Raw genomic sequence first — 19,472 nt, forward strand, 5'->3', positions numbered from 1 at the left:
ATGAGACTGTCTTGCATGTGGAGAACATTCTTCTCAAATCAAAAGATCCCGGTTACCCTCTCTTCGTGGCGAAGGTGCCAACCGGCATGAACTTCGTCGAGAAGTACCCCGCGGACTTGTGCTTCATCCGGTTCAACGACATCTTCAGCATCTATCGCATGCAAGCGCTCCACTTTAGTGTGGTTCGCCTAGTTGCTCTTAGCATGTCTTCCCAGATTGTTAAGGAGGGGACGCCGACCATCGCGATCATGGACCCCTTCTATATGCGGGAGAGCATCATCTGCAACCCTGGGGATCGCGCGATTGCCACCCAGCAGGTCGAGGATTTCATGCTGGCGAACATTAAGAAGGGCGCCATTCTCATCCCTTACTTCCCCGAGTAAGTAATCACTCGCTAGTCCCCCATCACCATTCTATCCTATATCTCCATTTGCATTTCCAAAGGTTAATCCGTGTGTTTTCCGTAGAGACAAGTTCTGCACCCTCATCGTCGTGCACCCGCAACACTCGCATGCGGTCTATCTCGACTCGGGTAGGGACCGCAAGAAAGACTACTCCCACATCGGGGCCCTTCTCAATGATGCTCTCACCGGCTTCGCCAACAAGGCAGAGCCCCCTCAAAGTAGAGAGGAAATCCCGAGGAGGCTTCGTCTTAACCCACACAACCAACTTCCCCGCCTCAAGCGGTCGACGCCCGACAATGGGATGGACGCGTGGTACGCCATCCTTCGGATGCAGGAGTACATAAAGTACGCGGATGACATGTTGCTGCCGGATAATCTCGAAAACAGGTTTGCAAACATGGCGGATGTCCCCGATAGAGAGATTAGAAAGAACCGGGGTCGCATCCAGCAGTTCATTTGCACGATAATCCTGCAGGATGTCAACAATAGGTCTGGCGAGTTCTTCTACGGCTACGGTCTACCACCTAATGACGAGATAGAACTCCGCTTGGAGATGTCGCGTGATGAGAGGCCGTTCAACTCGCTTGAGGGCTGCCGTCCATTCCCCCTAGGCGTACAACCTGATCCTACGACGGAACACTTGCTAAAGCTTGAACGATATGTCCTTGAACTTCCGTACTGTAATAATTGTTATATATTCCCATAGAATCGAGTAGTTGCTTTTATTTAGTTGTATGAATGTGCATGTGAACATGTGTCCGTAGTTTCATTTACTTTGCTATATATTTCAAGATTATGGCGTACATAGCTTAATAATTATTTGCATTTACTCGACCACTACTTGCCTCGTATTTGGAGTTCGCCGATGATTAGAATGTTCGGTCAATCGTACACTCGGGGTGGAGCCGGTGAGCCTTGGTGCGACGGCCACAAGTATCAATCTATTGTGCATCCTACCTAGCCTCACCGACTCCATCCCCGGATGTTAATATTTGTTTCGACCGACAAAGTATGAGGCACGCTATTTAATTCGTACTACTTGTCTTCTATTTGAGTTCGCACTTCTTAATTGCATTGGCCGATGATTAAAATGTTCGGTCACTTGTACACTCCGGGGTGGGGCCGGTGAGGCTTGGTGTGATGGCCACAAATATCAATCTATTGTGCATCCTACCTAGCCTCACCGACCCCATCCCCGTATGTTATTATTTATTTCGACCAACAAAGTATGAGGCACATGCTATTTAGTTCATACTACTTGTCTCTTATTTGAGTTGGCACTTGTTCATTGCATTGGTACTAACGTTTTACTTGTCTTGTGAATGGAGATGCCGACGACATATGTCGTGTACAAGGGGAGGGTTCCCGGAGTCTACGACGACCGGGAGGACTCGTCGGAGACAGGTGCACCGTTTCGGCGGCAACAGCTACAAGGGATACCCCACTAGGGTGGAGGCGGAAGGAAGATACGCCCGTTATCTAGCGGGAGAGATGAGGGACATGAGGAGGAACCGGATGAAGACCATGGCCTTCGTGATGATGGTCATGACCATGTTGGTCATGTTCTATGTGATTCTAGTTTAGGTTAGGACCTACATTGTGAGGTGTATGACGATACTTGTGACGACTATGTACCAAGACTTCTAACTTTGTGAAACTTCGCCGTTCGGTGTTGCATATGCACATGTGTGTTGTATGAATCAACACATTCCGAAACGAGACTTGCGTATTTGTGTACTGATACCGAAATGAAACTTGGCTCTCTATGTGCTTCTCATATTGCATGTAATACTCGTATAAATATGAACTGCGTTTAAATATATACTGCTGTCAAATATGTATTGTAATATGCTCGTCAAAATTGTATTGTAATATGCTTGGAAAAAAGTGGAAAAAAGAATTTTCGAATTAATTGCCGGCGCACCTAAATGACACATTGCCGGCGCACGTGGCATTCGCCGGTGCTGGAAGCACTACTGCCGGCGCACCTGATAGTGCGCCGGTGGAATAGATCTTTGCCGGCGAAGCTGGGTGGTGCGCCGGCAGTAGCAGAGATATCGCCGGCGCACTACCTGGTGCGCCGGCAGTGTCCGTTTATCACCGGCGCGTTCGCACCGGCGGGCTCGTGGTGCGCCGGCAATGGGGGTTTTAGGTGCGCCGGCAATGGGCCTTTCCCTAGTAGTGATACTAAGATTGCCCCCCTTATACTTCATTCCTGACTCCGTCCCTGCCCCCTGGTTAAACTCACAACACATGAAGGAGGGTTGCCGGGCTGGTTCTCTTCTGCTCTTCGACGGCTATCTTTGATGATTGTAGGCTTTTTGTGACTGGGTTTTCGAACATTGTAATAGGGAGGACAATGACATTGCTCATGAACTACCTAGGCATAGTTTTCATTCTCGTATTGATTGTATTTGGGACGATGATCTCCCTAGCTTTTTTACTTGCTAAGATCATAAACAATGTACCTTTTTTTGACAATCAATAAAGTGCGCCAAATGGCTCTCCGAGAAAAAAAAAACACGCGTTTAAGACTTGTCCCTAGCATCTACGTGCTAGAGATCTCCACAATTATATTTTTTTCGTTCAAAGAGATTTATTAATTCAAGGCACGGTCACTATAATCTTCTTATTTAAGGAATCAGTTGCAATCTGCTTTCGTAGGGCAAGCAAATGTAGTTCCACACCTAGCAAAGCTCTAGTAGCAGCGATTGTAATCACAAATTTGGTATCACCTAGATGTATATACACCTGTTATGCTTTTTGGATGTATGTAGAATTATTGTGCATTTATGAGATTGATGTTGTATGAAAAATAATAATTAAAATAAACAAGAGCAATAACATTTGTGCCGAAAAAGATAATAGCATGCACTAAATTGTGCCATGCAAGATGGCTATCCGCTACACATTTTTTGTGCAACCTGTTCCTGTAGTGCAACGTTACCATATATGTCGTGCCACAACAGCCCAACGGTTTGTATGTATAGAGCGAAAAATGTGTCGTGGGTTCCTGGCGGTTTTTTATTGCTGCCTAAGCACGAGCACAACATTTAGACAATCTGCATTGGCGTTAAAAACTTCTAAAACTTCAAAGACATGTTTACGCTTTTTAGTGGATGGGACGGAGGCAAGAGGTGCGACACCGGCATGCAACCCGACACGAAGGAGTGGGAGGTCGGTGGAGCACGTGTAAAATTTCACCATGCGGTCTCCTCCATGTTTTGTTCTTTTGTGTCTTCATTGAATACTCATACTTGGGTATTTGGGTGTCAAATATGGGTACCGAGATCTTTAATAAAATGTAGAAGTCCCTTTTTTGAGATCATTACTAGCTAAATGCATTCGTGTTGCTATGGTTTTGAATAGATTATTTATCTCTTAATAATTTTGGTTATTTTGTCTGGTAGGATTATTATGGATATATAACAAATAGGTAGACAAAAGTTCATAGTCCTTCCATTTTACTCCATCCTTGTTTATCTGTGGGATTTTCAGCAATACCGTAACTATGTTCTTGTTTGTCTTTGTAGTTGTTGCACTCAATATTGTGTCATGTGTCTTCCGTGTTTTACAATTTAGGCATATCTCATTCATGGTTCACTCAACATGATTGTTGTGAACTTTCTCTTTCACCATTAAACTATGAAACGTCTTCATGTACACCTTGTTGATACCTTGATACGGTTTGAAGACAGACAAATACGGCTTATTTTGACATGAGATCCACCGTATCATCCACACAATCATAAATGGTTTTAGCATTTGTGGTATGAGATATTATGACAAGTAATTAGTAGTATTCGGTAGATTTTGGAAAGTAAAACTTATTCGTTCAGCTTTCAAGTTACATGTCCTTCCTTTTGGCATTCGAATAGGAATTCAAATAGGAATCAATAAGCAAGAAGTTGTTCGCGTAGACCCAGATAGAGAGAAAAGGGAGGGAACAATATAGAAATCTATCAAAAAAGCACCTTAAGGGTGATGCATAGAAGGATGAGTCATTTTTTTATTCCACCCTCATGTACTCTTATATGCAACTTTTAAAATCCCGGTCAATCTCATATCACCTAGAACAAGTCATGGACTTCTTCAATGAAAGAAAGTCTCATGTAAACGTTTTCTACGAAATAAGAACCGTACAAAACATATTTCTTGGTATTTTGATTTTGGAAAACTTTTTTCCGCTGTTTTTATTTCCTAAAGATATGTAGAACAAGTGTATTACGAAATGTTTGTTGTCTACCTTTGCATGCGTTGCTACTTAATTTTTTAGGCATGATGTGGTGAATGTAATGAAGAAAAACAAATTCCCATGATTCCGACAATCCATCCCTAATTGTTGGGCATAGTATATATACTATTGTAATTGCTGGTTACATAGTTTTTGACGTGTAGGGTAATGGATAGCAGGGAAATAAGGTGTTGATTCTCCAAATATTTTAGTGGACGTTTTGAGGGGTCCTATTTCTCTAGCGTTTGGGGTTGAAAGTGACATAACCAACCTAACTGTCACCCCCGCAAAAAAAAAACCTAACTGTCATTTAATACTTAAGAGTTAAAGACATGGAACATCCATGAAACTTGTCTTCCATTTGCCGTTCCCGGAGGCGATAGAGTTGGTTCCAAACTGTGGTTGAAGAAAGGATCCGGTCATGTTTTCAATTTTCCTTTGGACTTTCTCTATGCAAATTTCAGGTACTCTCTCCGATTCATATTAATGTGAGGGAGTACTCGAATGTAATTTCTGTTTACTATGTCCTGTTTCGGGCTTTGCTTTGTACAGTGACTTTACAATATAGCCCTTGTTCAAAAAAAAAAAGAAGATCAGCCAGGCCAGGAAACGATCTACTTTCTCCCGTCAACAGCCCAGGAACAGGCCCGCAACATCCAGGACACCAACCAAACACGCCATTAAAACCTCGAGCAAGAGAGCAGTGGGCAGCCCAAACCCCATCGCAGGCACCCAATCCATCCATCACCATCCCCTCCTCGTCCACTCCTCCGGAGCTCGGCCATGGCCTGCTCCTTCGCCACCTCCACCGTCGTCTCCTCCACCCCCACCCCCAACCCCCTCGCCGCACCCCTCGCGCCGCAGTCCCTCTCCTTCTCTCGCGCGCCCCTCGCAGCCTCGCGGCCCCTCCGCCTCGCCGCTGCCACCAGATCCGCCCGGACCAGCCCCTTCGTCGCCCGCGCCGGCGGAGTGGTGATCCTCCTAGCCCCGCCACCCCTATATTCGATTTGGATTCGCTCCCTTCTCAACTCCTAGCCCGGTATACCGTGTTTTGCAGGACGATTTGCCGTTGGTCGGGAACAAGGCGCCCGACTTCGACGCCGAGGCCGTCTTCGACCAGGAGTTTATCAATGTAACCGCTCGCTTGCATCTTCCCGCACCCGTACTGTGTTGACGCCGTATACCCTGAATTCCGACCCTCTAACTATTGCTCCTACCTACCGTTGCTATATCCTCTGTGTTTGCAGGTGAAACTATCTGATTACCTCGGCAAGAAGTACGTGATCCTCTTCTTCTACCCTCTGGACTTCACCTTTGTCTGCCCAACAGGTGAGTCCAGAGTTCCTCTGACTGACTACACGCGTTTCATCTGAGAAATGCCCTGATAAGCGCGCGCGCGTGCCTGCTCGTTTCAGAGATTACTGCTTTCAGCGACAGACACGATGAGTTTGAGAAGATTAACACTCAGGTGCTTGGTGTCTCAATCGACAGCGTGGTATGTTACAACGTCCTCAACTCATGCCACCTCATGGTCGTCGTAGCATTTTTATATTGCCATTCTCTTGATTTGGTGAAATGGTATTGTAGTACCTGTAGTTGCAGCATTCAGAAATTGCTCGTATTTATTTTTCTTAATCATAGCTCATGTGACAGAGCTGGTTACAGTACCCAAACGAATTAAGTGCACCAACTTCTCTCATTCATGCATAAATTGTTCCCTTGGTGGCGAGGCAGCCACCTGAGTGCAATGAAGTTCGTGGGCATATTGGCTCGTAAGAAAAAATAAATTGTTCGTTAAAAACACGGATTTGCTACCATGGGTGATAGCTATGCATGCATGCCTGACCGTCTGATATATTATTGTGATTCGTGCTGCCTAACGCCTCTTAGGACCTTTCCTTCATCATCCGCACTCCTAGTGCATGCGGAGAAACCGGCCAGTGGAGGGAGACAGCAGTATCAGGACCCACTTTCGGCAGGATGGAGGGCAGCGAACGCATGATGAGGAGTTGACGAACTTGTTTGCAGCGACCGGACCCAGATTTTTATGCGATGTCCGGCCGGGCCAAAATCAACTACCCACTATTTTTGTGGCAACTTCTGCCGGGACATTTGCATTGTTGGATTAGAATATGGCCTAACGCAAAATCGCTAGCATCGCTGCAATTTTTTTGGCAACTTGTGCCTAGTAGTAGAGGCCGCCTCCAGGCTTAATATAGTCCCGTGAAATAGTTGAGGTCCAGGCATAGATCAGACCAAGCCAGACAGCAAATCGAAAATCCAGATATTAAACCAACATAAAAATGGTTCGAAATAATACCAAGATCTCATCAAGGAATAACCAAGTATTAATCACCACCTGGACACACTCATTTTCCTTGGTACAACAACCAAAACGAAAGCAGGAGAGAGAGATGACGTGCCCAAGAGAGAGAGACAAAAATTGGAGCATGGCTGGAGGCGCGCGGTGGTGGTCTGCCCCGCCTCGTCCTTTCTTGCAGGAGAGCCTGTCTTGCCTTGGTCCCTGTTCGATGGCGCGCTGCACCCCACCCCCATCCTGCCTCCACCAGCGCTGGCTTGCTCGGAAGGTTCGCAAGAAGTAGGCGGGTCGGTGCAGTGAGGATAGGAAGATGCTGCCCTTGGCCAAATCGAGGTGAGAGTTCCAGTGGTGGAAGGGGTCACGGGACGAGGTGATCTCTTTCTGGTGTTTTGCTACGGGTGGTGGATTTTTGTCGAGTGGGCTAGAAAAGTAAGGGGCATCCATCGGACCGTTAGTGCAGTTAACGACGCTAATTCGATCCACAGTGGGGATTGCCCGATCCAGTGGCTGGATGAGGGTGGGTAGGTATACCCCTAGGTAGCCAACTATTTTGCTTTTTCGTTTATAGACTGTATGACGGCTCCTATTTGAGAAATGTGATTGATGAAGCTTAAATGTTGGTCTTATATGCACAGTTCTAGAGCAGTATTCTATATTTTTTATACCAAAATTCGGCCTAAACATGCTCTGTTTTTCACATGCATACGAAAATATGTATGGTTACTCCACCAGTATTGCAATTAACAATACAATTTATTATGTTGGGTTTTAGTAGGGGTTTGAGGCCGGACCATATAATTTTTTTTCATTTCTTCTGGTGTAGTAATAAAGAAAGTCCATTTTTGGTCCTTGAACATTCACATAAATTCAGTTTCCTAAATGCTTTTTTAGGTACAAAACGAACCCTCAACTTTGCATATAGTGCAAACATAGCATACTAGACAAACCACGGCGCAAAAGTAAAAAAAACTAGAACGGTACGTAATCTAAGCCAACATGGACAAAAAAAGAGGAAAATCGAATCAAACATAACTGATTTGATGGTGGGCTCGTGCTGCGCGGCCTCATCTCCCTCTTCCAGCGATTTTCACATACACGGCAGCACAAGCCCTAACAGTCCTGCGGCACACTGCTGGTATCATGCTGCTCACTCGCTGCACTGCCCCACCTGAAGATTAGAAGCAGAATGTGAAAAGGTTGAATTGTCTTCTCTGTCAACACGTGCAAATTGGCACGTAGGAACCTCTTCACATCTTATATGGGGTTCTAGCTGCAACTAGACAGACATTTACAACTTGGATATTATACATGCTGGCACCTTCATCTCCCTGACTCTGGACTCCCTCTGCTGGGTTGTTGCGTCGTGCCTTTGTTCTCCTCCTCTGCTGTCTGCTGTGACACTAAAATTCAGCGCTGCTGCTGGTGTCTGCGACGACAACGAGTCAAGTATCTGCGGAACGATGCAGAGGGCGAGCGTGGCGGTAGGCGAGCTAGCACGCGGGATGCCGCCAACGAGTGCAATGAATGCGAGCTGTCGAGCAGGACGTCAAATCATGACGACCTAGACGAGAGAGATGATGGGGAATTAAACGAGAGACAATCGTGGACTACTTTGACCAAGCCATGGAAATTTTCATTTATGTGGGTCCAGTCCTGGTTGGCTTAGATTACGTACCGGTCTGTTTTTTTTCTTTCCTTTTGCTCCGTGTTTTATTCTGAAAATCAGCGAAATCAGCTGTTTGGAAATAAGTAAAGTTGAGGGTTCGTTTTGTACCTAGAAAAACATTTAGGATGAAAAATTAACTTGTGTTAAAGTGCCCATTTTTGGTCCTTGAACTTTCACACAAGTTCAGTTTTGCGAAATCAATGTTATTCTAAATAATATTTATGCTATGCTGTGCTCATGGTTTCAACTTATTGGCTTTAATAGTAGTTTTAGGCTTTTAAGGTTTCTGTACTGAAGATATTTGGAACTATAGTTTTGTCAGACATGGACCTTTTAGTAGTGTTTCATCTCTGTCCTTGTCTGACAAGTTAACAACCTGAGTACCTGATTCAAACCATTATTTGGATGCAGTTCTCCCATCTTGCATGGGTGCAAACAGACAGAAAGTCTGGTGGGCTCGGTGATCTGAAATACCCACTTATTTCCGATGTTACTAAATCAATTTCGAAGTCCTTTGGTGTCCTTATCCCTGATCAGGTATCCCATTTGATCAACTATTATTGTTACTCACCATCCCGAGTAGTCTTGCCTTTTTTTTCTTTTATGCATTTCTGTTTTGTTTTGTTTTGTAAATATCCACATGTCCTGTCAACAGGGAATTGCGCTGAGAGGACTTTTCATCATTGACAAGGAGGGAGTAATCCAACACTCTACCATTAACAACCTTGCCATTGGTCGCAGTGTGGATGAGACCATGAGGACACTTCAGGTATTCTACATTTTACACCTGCTGGATTTTTTTTTGAGATAAACGCTGTGATTATATTAATTCATATCAGAATTCATTACAATCTGGTTCCTAACAAAGTCTGGTGCAACACCATTCCACACATTATAAACTTTATTATCGCAGCTTTCCTTAGCTAAAACATGTGCCGAAACATTCGTCGTTCGTCGTTCGTCGCACCGCTCGCACAGAAATATCACCAAAACCTTGAAAGAGGACTTCATTTGCTCAACCAATGGACCGTGAATAGATCGATCCTGCTCGTCCCTGTTCAACTTGGCAGCCGCTCCCGTACTATCTGTTTCCAGCACCACCTTCTGAACTTGATGATCCCCCGCGAGACGACGACCCTGCCGGAAAGCTAGAAGCTCAGCATGTTCGTTATCGATATGGTGGGGGGGGAAATGGCTTGCTCTGGAGACAAATTCACCATGATGGTCTCAAATGACCACATCACCCCCTCCAACACAAGTAGCCGCGTTATAGGCCTCCATCTGCATCCACCTTAGCCCAACCAAGGTCCGGTCTGAGCCAGTGCTCATTAGGTTTAGTCGAGGTTGTAGCTAGCTGAGGTTTCTGAATGTTCCTCCACTCCTCTAAAGCAGCAGCAGATTTCAGCACAACCGTCTTTGGGTCAGCCAGCTTCTGGGTCTCCCTCGCGTCATTCCTCACTTGCCACAGATTGTAAATCATCATCGAGAACCATGCCACCTGATCATCCGTGGCCTTTCCAATCCAGTCAAGCAGCCAGCCCTTCGGGCGGCCCAGTTGCTGTTGATCATGAAGGAAGAAGTCCGGCCCAGGATCAGTAAGCCGGATCCGTACCGACATTAGGAGGAACCCGGATCCGTGGAGGCCCATGAGGAACCCGGATCCGAGACGACGTATATGGAAGGCGGATCCGTGACGTACACGGCAAGACATTGTACCGTAGTTAGGCAATCTGTAATCCGGCTAGGACTCTCCATGTAAACCCTAGATCTGTGCGTCTTTATAAGCCGGATCCTGGGAGCCCTAGAGGGACAACCTCAACTCATTGTAACAACGCGAAAGCACCCAGATAATTCCAGACAAGCAGCAGTAGGCCCTGTCATCGTGCAGGTGTTCCGAAGCTGGGTAACTCGCGTACCACCGTCCTGTGTGCACTCCGCCCTATGGCCCCTACTTCTTCTCTACCTCGTGAGGATCCCTCCTCCGAGGTACCGTCGATTAAGCAACGACACCTTCAGTTCAGAGTGACATCTCAATCTCTTTGGTGGAGCAACAAACTGACACTGCGAAGGATCACTAGCAAATGACCACGCCCGACTGAGAGTGAGTGACATCTCAATCTCTTTGGTGGAGCAACAAACTGACACCTGCTGGATTCTGTGATGGTCTTTTGCTTCAGCATTCTATGAAACAAAGGACAAGTTCTGCTAGTTTAGTCATAAATCAACATGGGTAAAACATATGCTCAACATTGTCATCGCTTGCAAACCACAGTATAGTTTTTTTTCCATGTGTTCTTTATTTTTTTTTCCCATACCAGGATACACCCTTTTTTCCATTACTTTCATAAGTTGAAACAGCTAAGTAAAAAAAACACACACACTGTATATTTAATTGCAATTATGTGCTGCTCAGATTACAATATTAATTTGCAGTTCATGTGCAGTAAAATAATATCAACACATTTTTGTTAAAAATAATACACTTATAGTCGATCTGAGCGAATCTGGTGGTCCTGAAAAAGTGAATCTTATTTTAGGCAGTTTAATCTGATCCTGCCATGATGCCATCGATGATGTGGCTCTATACAAACAATTGGGCTTTGCTTTAATCGGGCCTAGCTAAGCCATTCTGGCTGTTTGTAGTAAGCCTGCTTTGATTTGCTTTGCTTCCAGCCCCAGAATGTGGCTGACCCTTTTTGGAATGTTGCAGGCTTTGCAGTATGTCCAAGAAAACCCAGACGAGGTCTGCCCGGCAGGATGGAAGCCTGGGGAGAAGTCCATGAAGCCTGACCCCAAGGGGAGCAAAGAGTACTTCGCAGCTATCTAGATGCTAGAAAAGAGGCCCATCTTGGTTGATGTTGCTGCCCTGTTGTTCATGTCACCACTGGATGTGGAGTTTTGCTTCTGTGAGAGCCTTTCTGCGTTTGCGTCTCATCGACATTTCTTTACTGCAAGAACCAGTGTGTAACAGTTCCTCAACAAATAAGGTTCTGGTTTGGCCATATATTCCTAGCAGGGCCTGTTTCACCCATACCTAAAATAGTTATGAAAAACATAGAAAAATAATAATTATCGACGAACTAGAGCTGAGCGTGCTCTTTGTTTTTATAAAAAACTAAAATGCATCATGGGTCCTATAACTATCTAGAGATTCCCTATATCCCCTTGTTGGATGGTAAGCCGAACAGTAACTCAGTAAGTTTGGTGTCATCCCAGTATGGAATGTTAGATTGTTAGTTCCTGCGGTACATGTGCATAGTGGGGGTCGAGACGCTCATTTCCTTCTTCACTGCTCAGCTTCAGGTTCCTCCTTCCTGGTCCTTAGTCGCTCTGATCCGATGGTTGTTTGAATATGCCAAGGGTCAAAGGAACGTGTCATTTGGATGATAGCGTTCTGAAAATCCATACCCCAAGGGTTGCGTGGCCCTTGAGAGCATTTCCACTCTTGTACCTTGATGCAAGTGCGGGGGATCTGAAGCTGTCATAGTTTACATGACACTTCCTGCTATAAATTCAAGATTTTGACTACGTACTCACAAGAGCAAAGGCTGCCAGAATCTGAAGTTGAGGCTCCAATGAACCTTCCAAACCAAGAGTAATACTATCCTCCGTCCTTCCTGCCTTGCTTCCATTCTGTGTTCGATTTCTTATCATCTCCTTTTTGGACCCCTGTGGTGTAGTTTTGTACAGTTTAGGACAGAACATGGCTCAGTAGAAAGCGAATCAGTAACTAGGCAATGCTTAATTCCAGCTAGAGTTTAAGTCTACGCATCTCAGAGGGCAACCCCTTGGCACCTCGGATGACATTCAGATTCTGACGGATAACAAAACAAACTTTCAAGCCATTGTTTCTCACTGTCGAAATCCAGTCCTACAAGCTAGACTGCATTTTATAGTCACCTAATGATTTCGCACAGTTAAAGAAGGAAGATGTAAGTAAGAAACCGATCGATCGATCTATACATGCATGCACGCAGAAAAGCGAGGAAACTGTTGCACAAACCACTCATTATTGAGGATGCATTGCACCGACTACTCATCTCATCTTTGTTTTGCACAAACCACCAATTTTCATCTTTCTTTTGCACAAACCACCAATTTTGTATGTAACCTGTTGCACATATGTCCAAATCTAGGATTAAATTGCTTAACACCAAATCTAACGGCTAGAGCCCATGGGCCAGTGATGATGTGGCATTCACATGTCATCAAGTAGCCTTTTTTAAACACTTTAAAAGAAAAAGAAGAAATTACAACTACTGAAACAATATGAACTAACAATTCTGAGAAAATTTGAATTTTTTTTAGATCGCCCGTTTAAATATTCATCACTTTTTGTGAGATTCGATCCTATTTTGGTAAAATTTATTAAAACACATCTGTTTGGTTGATGTCAGGTCGTTAGATTTGCTATTAATCAGCTCAATCCTAGATTGGACCTATGCATAACAGACTGTGCAATAAAGACGCCACAATAGCAGGCGCGCAGAGCGCAGTTTGCTCCAAAAAGCCGACACGGCCAAGGAGCATGTATCCCGATCGACTTCTGTCACCTTGCTGAATGCAAAAATATCAACAGAAGAGCCACACACACAGAGGCACAACCAAACGAAGTTAACGATTACTGGCCATTCTTTCCATGTTGCCGGCCCAGTGATCTCCCCCTTCATGACATGTCTGTAATTCCCCCAGCTTCCTGTTCCTGATCGATCCTACACGACGGCCACAACAATGACCCAATCACAAAGCATTACTAAAATAAACTAGAGTGATAGGACATGGCAAAATGGTATGTTCCCGCGCATCCATAACCGGCTCACGATCAACTGTGCCTGCATGCCTGCATTTCAGTCAGGAAGGAATGACTGGACATGCACTTTTCTTTCCTATTTTCAATCCAACCCTGCAATCTACTGTTTCCCATAGTGCCACTCTTCTCATCGTAGTCAGATCAGGCCAGAGACGAGATCAGACCAGGAGCAGCAGCAGTTATTAGTTTCTAATGTGCCCACTTTAAGCCGGATGATGCCAGATACGTGCTTTCCCTCCTAATAGCTTTACTGCACTTCATCCCAGAACTTTGAGAAAAGATTTGATCCATGAATGAACAGACAAGGACGGCCCTAGAGGACTGAATCTCTTTGTTTACCCTAATCTTAATATATGTACGATCTCTTTAGACAATCTATTCCTGTCGCCTGGACTGTACCCTGCTTTGTGCGCAACCGTCGTTAACTAAGCAAAGAATAGTTAACAAGGGCTGTATGTATGATTCTATCGACGTCTTTCATGCTCCTTTCTTTCTTTTCATATGTTAGCTTGTGTCTTTTCTTCCTGTTTTCCTTTCTTCTTTTCTCTTTGCTTGTGTTACTTGTCTAGCTGCATGCTACCTGCTAATGTGTGTGCGCTTTTCCATCTTGCGGAGCTCTCCTTTTGTAGAAGCGTTTTTTCCTCTTCTTCTTTCCCCCTTTGCCTTTGCAGAGTAACCCCCATCTTTGTTATCATTAGGGCATATCCTTTTGCTGTCCTCCGGGACCCATCTGGTGGCGAGAGCTTTTCTTGACTCTGACCTAGCTAGCTAGCTGGGATTAGCTTGAAAAGATCACACCGGGAGAAAGCAGGAACAAAAACTGTATATTCAAGCCTTCCCAAGAGGGCTCAATGATCATTGCAAAAGCTTGAGTAAACCATTGTATTTTTTTTCCGTCAGCAATATAATAGATAAATTTCCTATGTTCGATGGCGGTGGATGTCTCATAGTTCATCTGCATACATTGCACATTGTACAAGAGTGAACAATGATGACATAGTATTGAAGAATAATGGAATTGGATTCGCCCCTGGTAGTCCTTTCCCATATCTCAGTTCTTACACATATAAAGAACAACAATGGAACACGACTTTTGATGCAAATACACGCGATTATGACCCGGTCAATGGCGCTTAATTAGCCTCACTTTGATGCACAGCCTTTGGCTTTTAACTCCACCGTTAATTATACTGAAGCTGGAGTGGCTTGCCACAACCACAATATCACTAATGCTGTCAGGAAGCTGGAGTCGCTTACTAGGAAACTCATGTCCTGATTTAAGCCGTGTGCGTTGTATATGCATCTCAGTGCGTGATGATAAATTGATAATGTATGTTGTATTTGAGTGGCTTATCAGTTTATAATGGATAGTATTTTTATGTTTGGTTCACACTTCTGATTAGGCCTAATTTCCACCGAGCGATCAACTTGTAAGAAATTGGGCTATATGAAAGCGCCCATTTTCTAGAAGGTACTTGTAGCCAGATGCAGTATGCATTTGTGAATTGTCCGATGAGGGAGCATAAACTACATGCGCAACTACGTACACACACGTACATGTAGGTGCATATATGTATTATCATTGGATTTGCTGTTTCCTTGTTGTCATTGATCGACCGGTGGATCACCAGGGATTCAGGCCCCTCCCAAAAGATGAGATGTCAGTTATTTCATCCATCAAATCGATCATATAAAGTATCAAACGTTGCATCGTCATCATTGCATGCAGCTGGGGATTCGATCCCCGCCGTTGCCTAGCTAGTCGTGCCTTCTTGCATCCATGCAGAAAGAATCAACTATGCTAGCCGCGCTACTGATTTTCCTCGTACTATTCTACGTTACAACAGTTGCATGCAGAAAGAATCAACTATACGAGAACCAACCTAAGGTTGGGTGGTTGTATCCTCAGCCCACCAGAGTTCAAACTCCAAGTTTGACATTTGTGTGTTTCATAAAAAAAGCGGAATATTCATTCAGTGAGAGGTTTAGTCTTCCGGAGGTGCAAATAGGGGTAGGGTGCGCGTGTGTGCGTTCATAGGGGTGAGTGTATACGCGTGTATGTGAGCGTCTGCGTTTGTACTGTGTTTCCCAAAAAAAAAGAATCAACTATACTAGGTGCATTTATGTCACGCTGGTGTTGATGACGATTAACTGATGATGGAAAATTTGGAAGAAAAGAAACACGTGTGGGTCTTGCGAAACTATGTGGCACATTTGCCAAAACACACCACCTGGCTAAAAATGGAAAGTGGCGGAGGCACGTGGGAACAATCGGTACATGCTTGGAAGCTGGCGGTGGTGGGACAAGCTCTTCGACGAGGCGCGTGATGCTTCATGTCAGCCCTGCATCAGCGCGCCCCTACCCGCCGCCAAGGTACGATCAGCGGTGGCGCGAATGATGGACACCGTTCTTGCGCAACCCGTAAAGACAATGTTGGGGTGGCGCCGCAGAGGGGCTAGACACTGAGAGGCTCGCTAGCCATGCATGAGTCCAAGATGGAGATGGAGGATCCGTCCGAATACGACATCCCAGTGCCGTCGTGTGGGAACGGTGGCCTAGACGACACATCGGGTCTCATGGACGTCATTGATAACCCCCAAGTGCAGGGGATCACCGCAGTATAAGTCGATAAGTATTTGAGTGTCGAACCCACGAGAAGCTGAAGGTAAACTATCTATTCTCTAAAGCACTATAACCCACTTATATGGCCTTCTATGCAAAGTTAGGATCTATAGTGTATATGTGTGTGAAGAGGTTTTGCTGTAAGACTACAAATGCTAAAATTAAAATGCAAGAAGTAAAACTAGTGCAAGAAAAGTAAAGTGCAATAAAGTAATGCGATGAAGTGAAGTAAAGTGGAGTAACTCAAGGGAGTAAGTGTTATAGAAAATTGTTACTTTCTTTGTGTGGTTGTCATAATTAGTGAAGCATAAAGATAGTATTTTTAGTGTTTCTTCTAGAGAGGAGCCATAGATTGGTGCAGTCATAAACATGAGAAAATACACAACTAGTGATAGATCCCAGGGCCAATTAAGAACAAATAAGGGAATTATTAAGACATAAACTCCAACCACCGCTGTAAATTTAAAGGTCCCCATAGTTATATCTCAGTTGATTAACCATGAATTAATATAACATGCATATCTAAGAATTGGGTCATGGTTTCTGTCATATCCACCTATCCCTCCTCCTATCATCATGCAACGGTGACAACCTTGTGCATCCCCCAACATATGTGTGCACTCATATGCTAGTACAACACGATCATCATATAAGATAACAAATACTTATATGCAACCATCACAAAATTATCTCACAATTGCCAAGAAGAAGTCACTACTGAAACAAGGACATAGAAACACATTAGATCATGGGAAAATGATAGATTGCAATACACATCGTGTTTGCCAAGAGATTACAGTAGGGGGATGATGGAGAGGTGCTATGTATGTTGATGAAGAGGCACATCCCATGGAGGAGATGACGGTGAAGATCCCCGTGTTGCCTGTAGGATCGAGACCCTAGGATTTGGAAAACCATAGGACAAAATTTGTTTCAAACTATGTTTGTGAAAATTATAATTATGTACTTATCTATTCATTTGGATTCCTTTCTGATCTTGTTTTCTCCTATAAAATTTTAGATGGCCGACTACGACGAGACGGTTGTTGCTGGAGACGAGCCCTTCTTCCTCAGCAGCACACTGTTTGATATGTCATCATCAGTTGGGATATCACCTCCGATCATCCAGGGCAGGCAGCTGTACAAGGAGCATGGTACAGAGGCATGGTTGATCAAGACCTTTATTCCGGGGAGTGATGATGACCCTGATGATCCGAGCATAACATATTCCGAGGTCTACCCTGATTGGATGAATTCAGTGGAGATCGCCATCCAGGGCGCCATCGTCCGCATCCGCCACAAGTTCAATCATATGATTCCTCTGACGTCACCTTACTTCCACTTTGGTGAGCGTACAGAAGATGGTTCCTCACTTCCCCGCGCCAGCACTCGGGATCACTCGGTGTGTCGTACTTATCTGGCCGAGAGGGAGTTTGTCTCCGCTAACTCCGAGATGTTGCTGAAGAGGCAAACGGCCTTGGTGGGTGAAGCCAGGGAGGTTCTCAAACACGCCAACATCAGAATTATGCAAGCTGAAGCAGCTCTGTTGGCAATAGATGACAAGAGGAAGGCCCTGGAAGAAAGAATTGCACTTCTTAAGGAGCCCTTGGAATTAGAGAAGAAATGGATTGAGAGCCATACGTGGGCAGGCATGCTTGAGCCAGTTATATGGCATGCTAGAGATGCGCTCGGTTTTCATATGGATATGGCAGAGCAACTGAAGAAGGAGAAGGATGAGCTGAAGAAGGAGAATGATGCTCTGAAGATGGAGAACAAGCTTCTGAAGGAAATGGTTGAAGAGCTCTCAGCTGGGAAGGAGGAAGAAGATCCTCAAGAGAGGCTCATGCTTAACTCTGATGGTGAAGTAGAGCCAGTTGCGGAAGAGAAGAAGAAGAACAAGAAGAAGAAGAAGAAGAAGAAGAAGAAGAAGAAGAAGAAGAAGAAGAAGAAGAAGAAGAAGAAGAAGAAGAAGAAGAAGAAGAAGAAGAAGAAGAAGAGGAAGAGAAGCCAGGAGTCTTACCCCTTAGCTTGTTATGGAGCGGTCAAGAGACGCTAGATGACCCCTTTAGATTTTATGTAATTCATTACGCTCTTTTGTATTGTCCTACGATTTGATGTAAGACAGTACCAACTATCTTAGTCGTATTTTCGAACCCCGATAAGTTTAAGTAAAGTTTGGAATTCTGTTTTTTTAAATGTTTTTGTTTGGTTGTGTGAATTTCTTGTGCATGGGTAGGAAATTTTACTTCCTAGATCTATCTATCTTGTTCTCATCTATGCTAAAACTATATCTGATGCCGCCGAGACGTGACCCAACTCAGGAGGCACTGAATCAGATGATGACAGCTCAGGCACAGCTCATGCAGATGATGACCCAGTTCATCCAAACCACCCAGAACAACAACAACAATCCACCACCACCACCTCCACCACCACCCCACCCCCAGTGGATAGACTCGCCAGATTTCTGAGACTCAGACCAGCCAAGTTCTCCAGTGCTACTAAGCCAATAGTAGTGGATGATTGGCTCCGTTCAGTCAGCAAGGACTTGGTCACCTGTGAGTGCACCGAGGCAGAGAAGATTAGGTTCAGCACTCATCTATTGGAAGGACCTACTGCAATGTGGTGGGAGGCATATCAAATTACCCATCTAATAGACGATTTAGACTGGGAAACCTTCAAGGAGGGATTCCGTACTGCCCATATCGAGGATCAGGATCCCCTTGTATCACTAAAACACTTGAGTAGGTGTGAGTTTGTATCAGGATCCCCTTGTATCGTAGAACGAATGAATGGTTCTTCAAACCAACGGTGTGTTAGCTTTGTAATGTGTGATGTTTGGTATGAATGAAAAAGTGTTGTTGGTTTTTACCCCCTCAACACTACTCAAGTTTTCAAGTTTCGAACTTTAAAACAAACAAACCATAGAAATTTCCCTCTTATCTTATCATCTACCCCAATGTTCAGATGGCCCCACCAACCCGCAGGACCAACCAGGATGCAATGATGCAGATGCTGCAGATGATGATGGCAGACCGAGAAGCTGAGAGAGCTGAAAGACAAGCCAATATTGCAGCCCTGCAACAGATAGCGCAGAACAATCAAGGCCACGGAAACCATGACCACTGATACGTCTCTAACGTATCTATAATTTCTTATGTTCCATGCTACTTTTATGATGATATTCACATGTTTTATACACATTATATGTCATTATTATGCATTTTCCGGCACTAACCTATTGACGAGATGCCGAAGAGCCAGTTGTTGTTTTCTGCTGTTTTTGGTTTCAGAAATCCTAGTAAGGAAATATTCTCGGAATTGGACGAAATCAACGCCCAGGGTCCTATTTTTCCACGAAGCTTCCAGAAGTCCGAAGAGGAAACGAAGTGGGGCCACGAGGTGGCCACACAAC

At 44.6% G+C, this 19,472-nt stretch overlaps 1 protein-coding gene across 1 annotated transcript; it reads left to right on the forward strand.

Annotated features, from left to right (window-relative positions):
- The first annotated feature begins 5,406 nt into the window (after positions 1–5,406).
- Positions 5,407–11,628, forward strand: LOC124692351 (2-Cys peroxiredoxin BAS1, chloroplastic-like). The gene is made up of 7 exons (XM_047225703.1): positions 5,407–5,610; positions 5,696–5,770; positions 5,886–5,967; positions 6,054–6,133; positions 9,036–9,161; positions 9,280–9,393; positions 11,335–11,628. The coding sequence occupies exons 1-7, from the start codon at positions 5,422–5,424 to the stop codon at positions 11,449–11,451; spliced, it is 783 nt and encodes a 260-aa protein (XP_047081659.1). The 5' UTR covers positions 5,407–5,421; the 3' UTR covers positions 11,452–11,628.
- Positions 11,629–19,472: the final 7,844 nt, after the last annotated feature.

Source organism: Lolium rigidum, chromosome 2 (genome assembly GCF_022539505.1).
Source record: "Lolium rigidum isolate FL_2022 chromosome 2, APGP_CSIRO_Lrig_0.1, whole genome shotgun sequence".
In the NCBI taxonomy this organism is placed as follows: Eukaryota; Viridiplantae; Streptophyta; class Magnoliopsida; order Poales; family Poaceae; genus Lolium; species Lolium rigidum.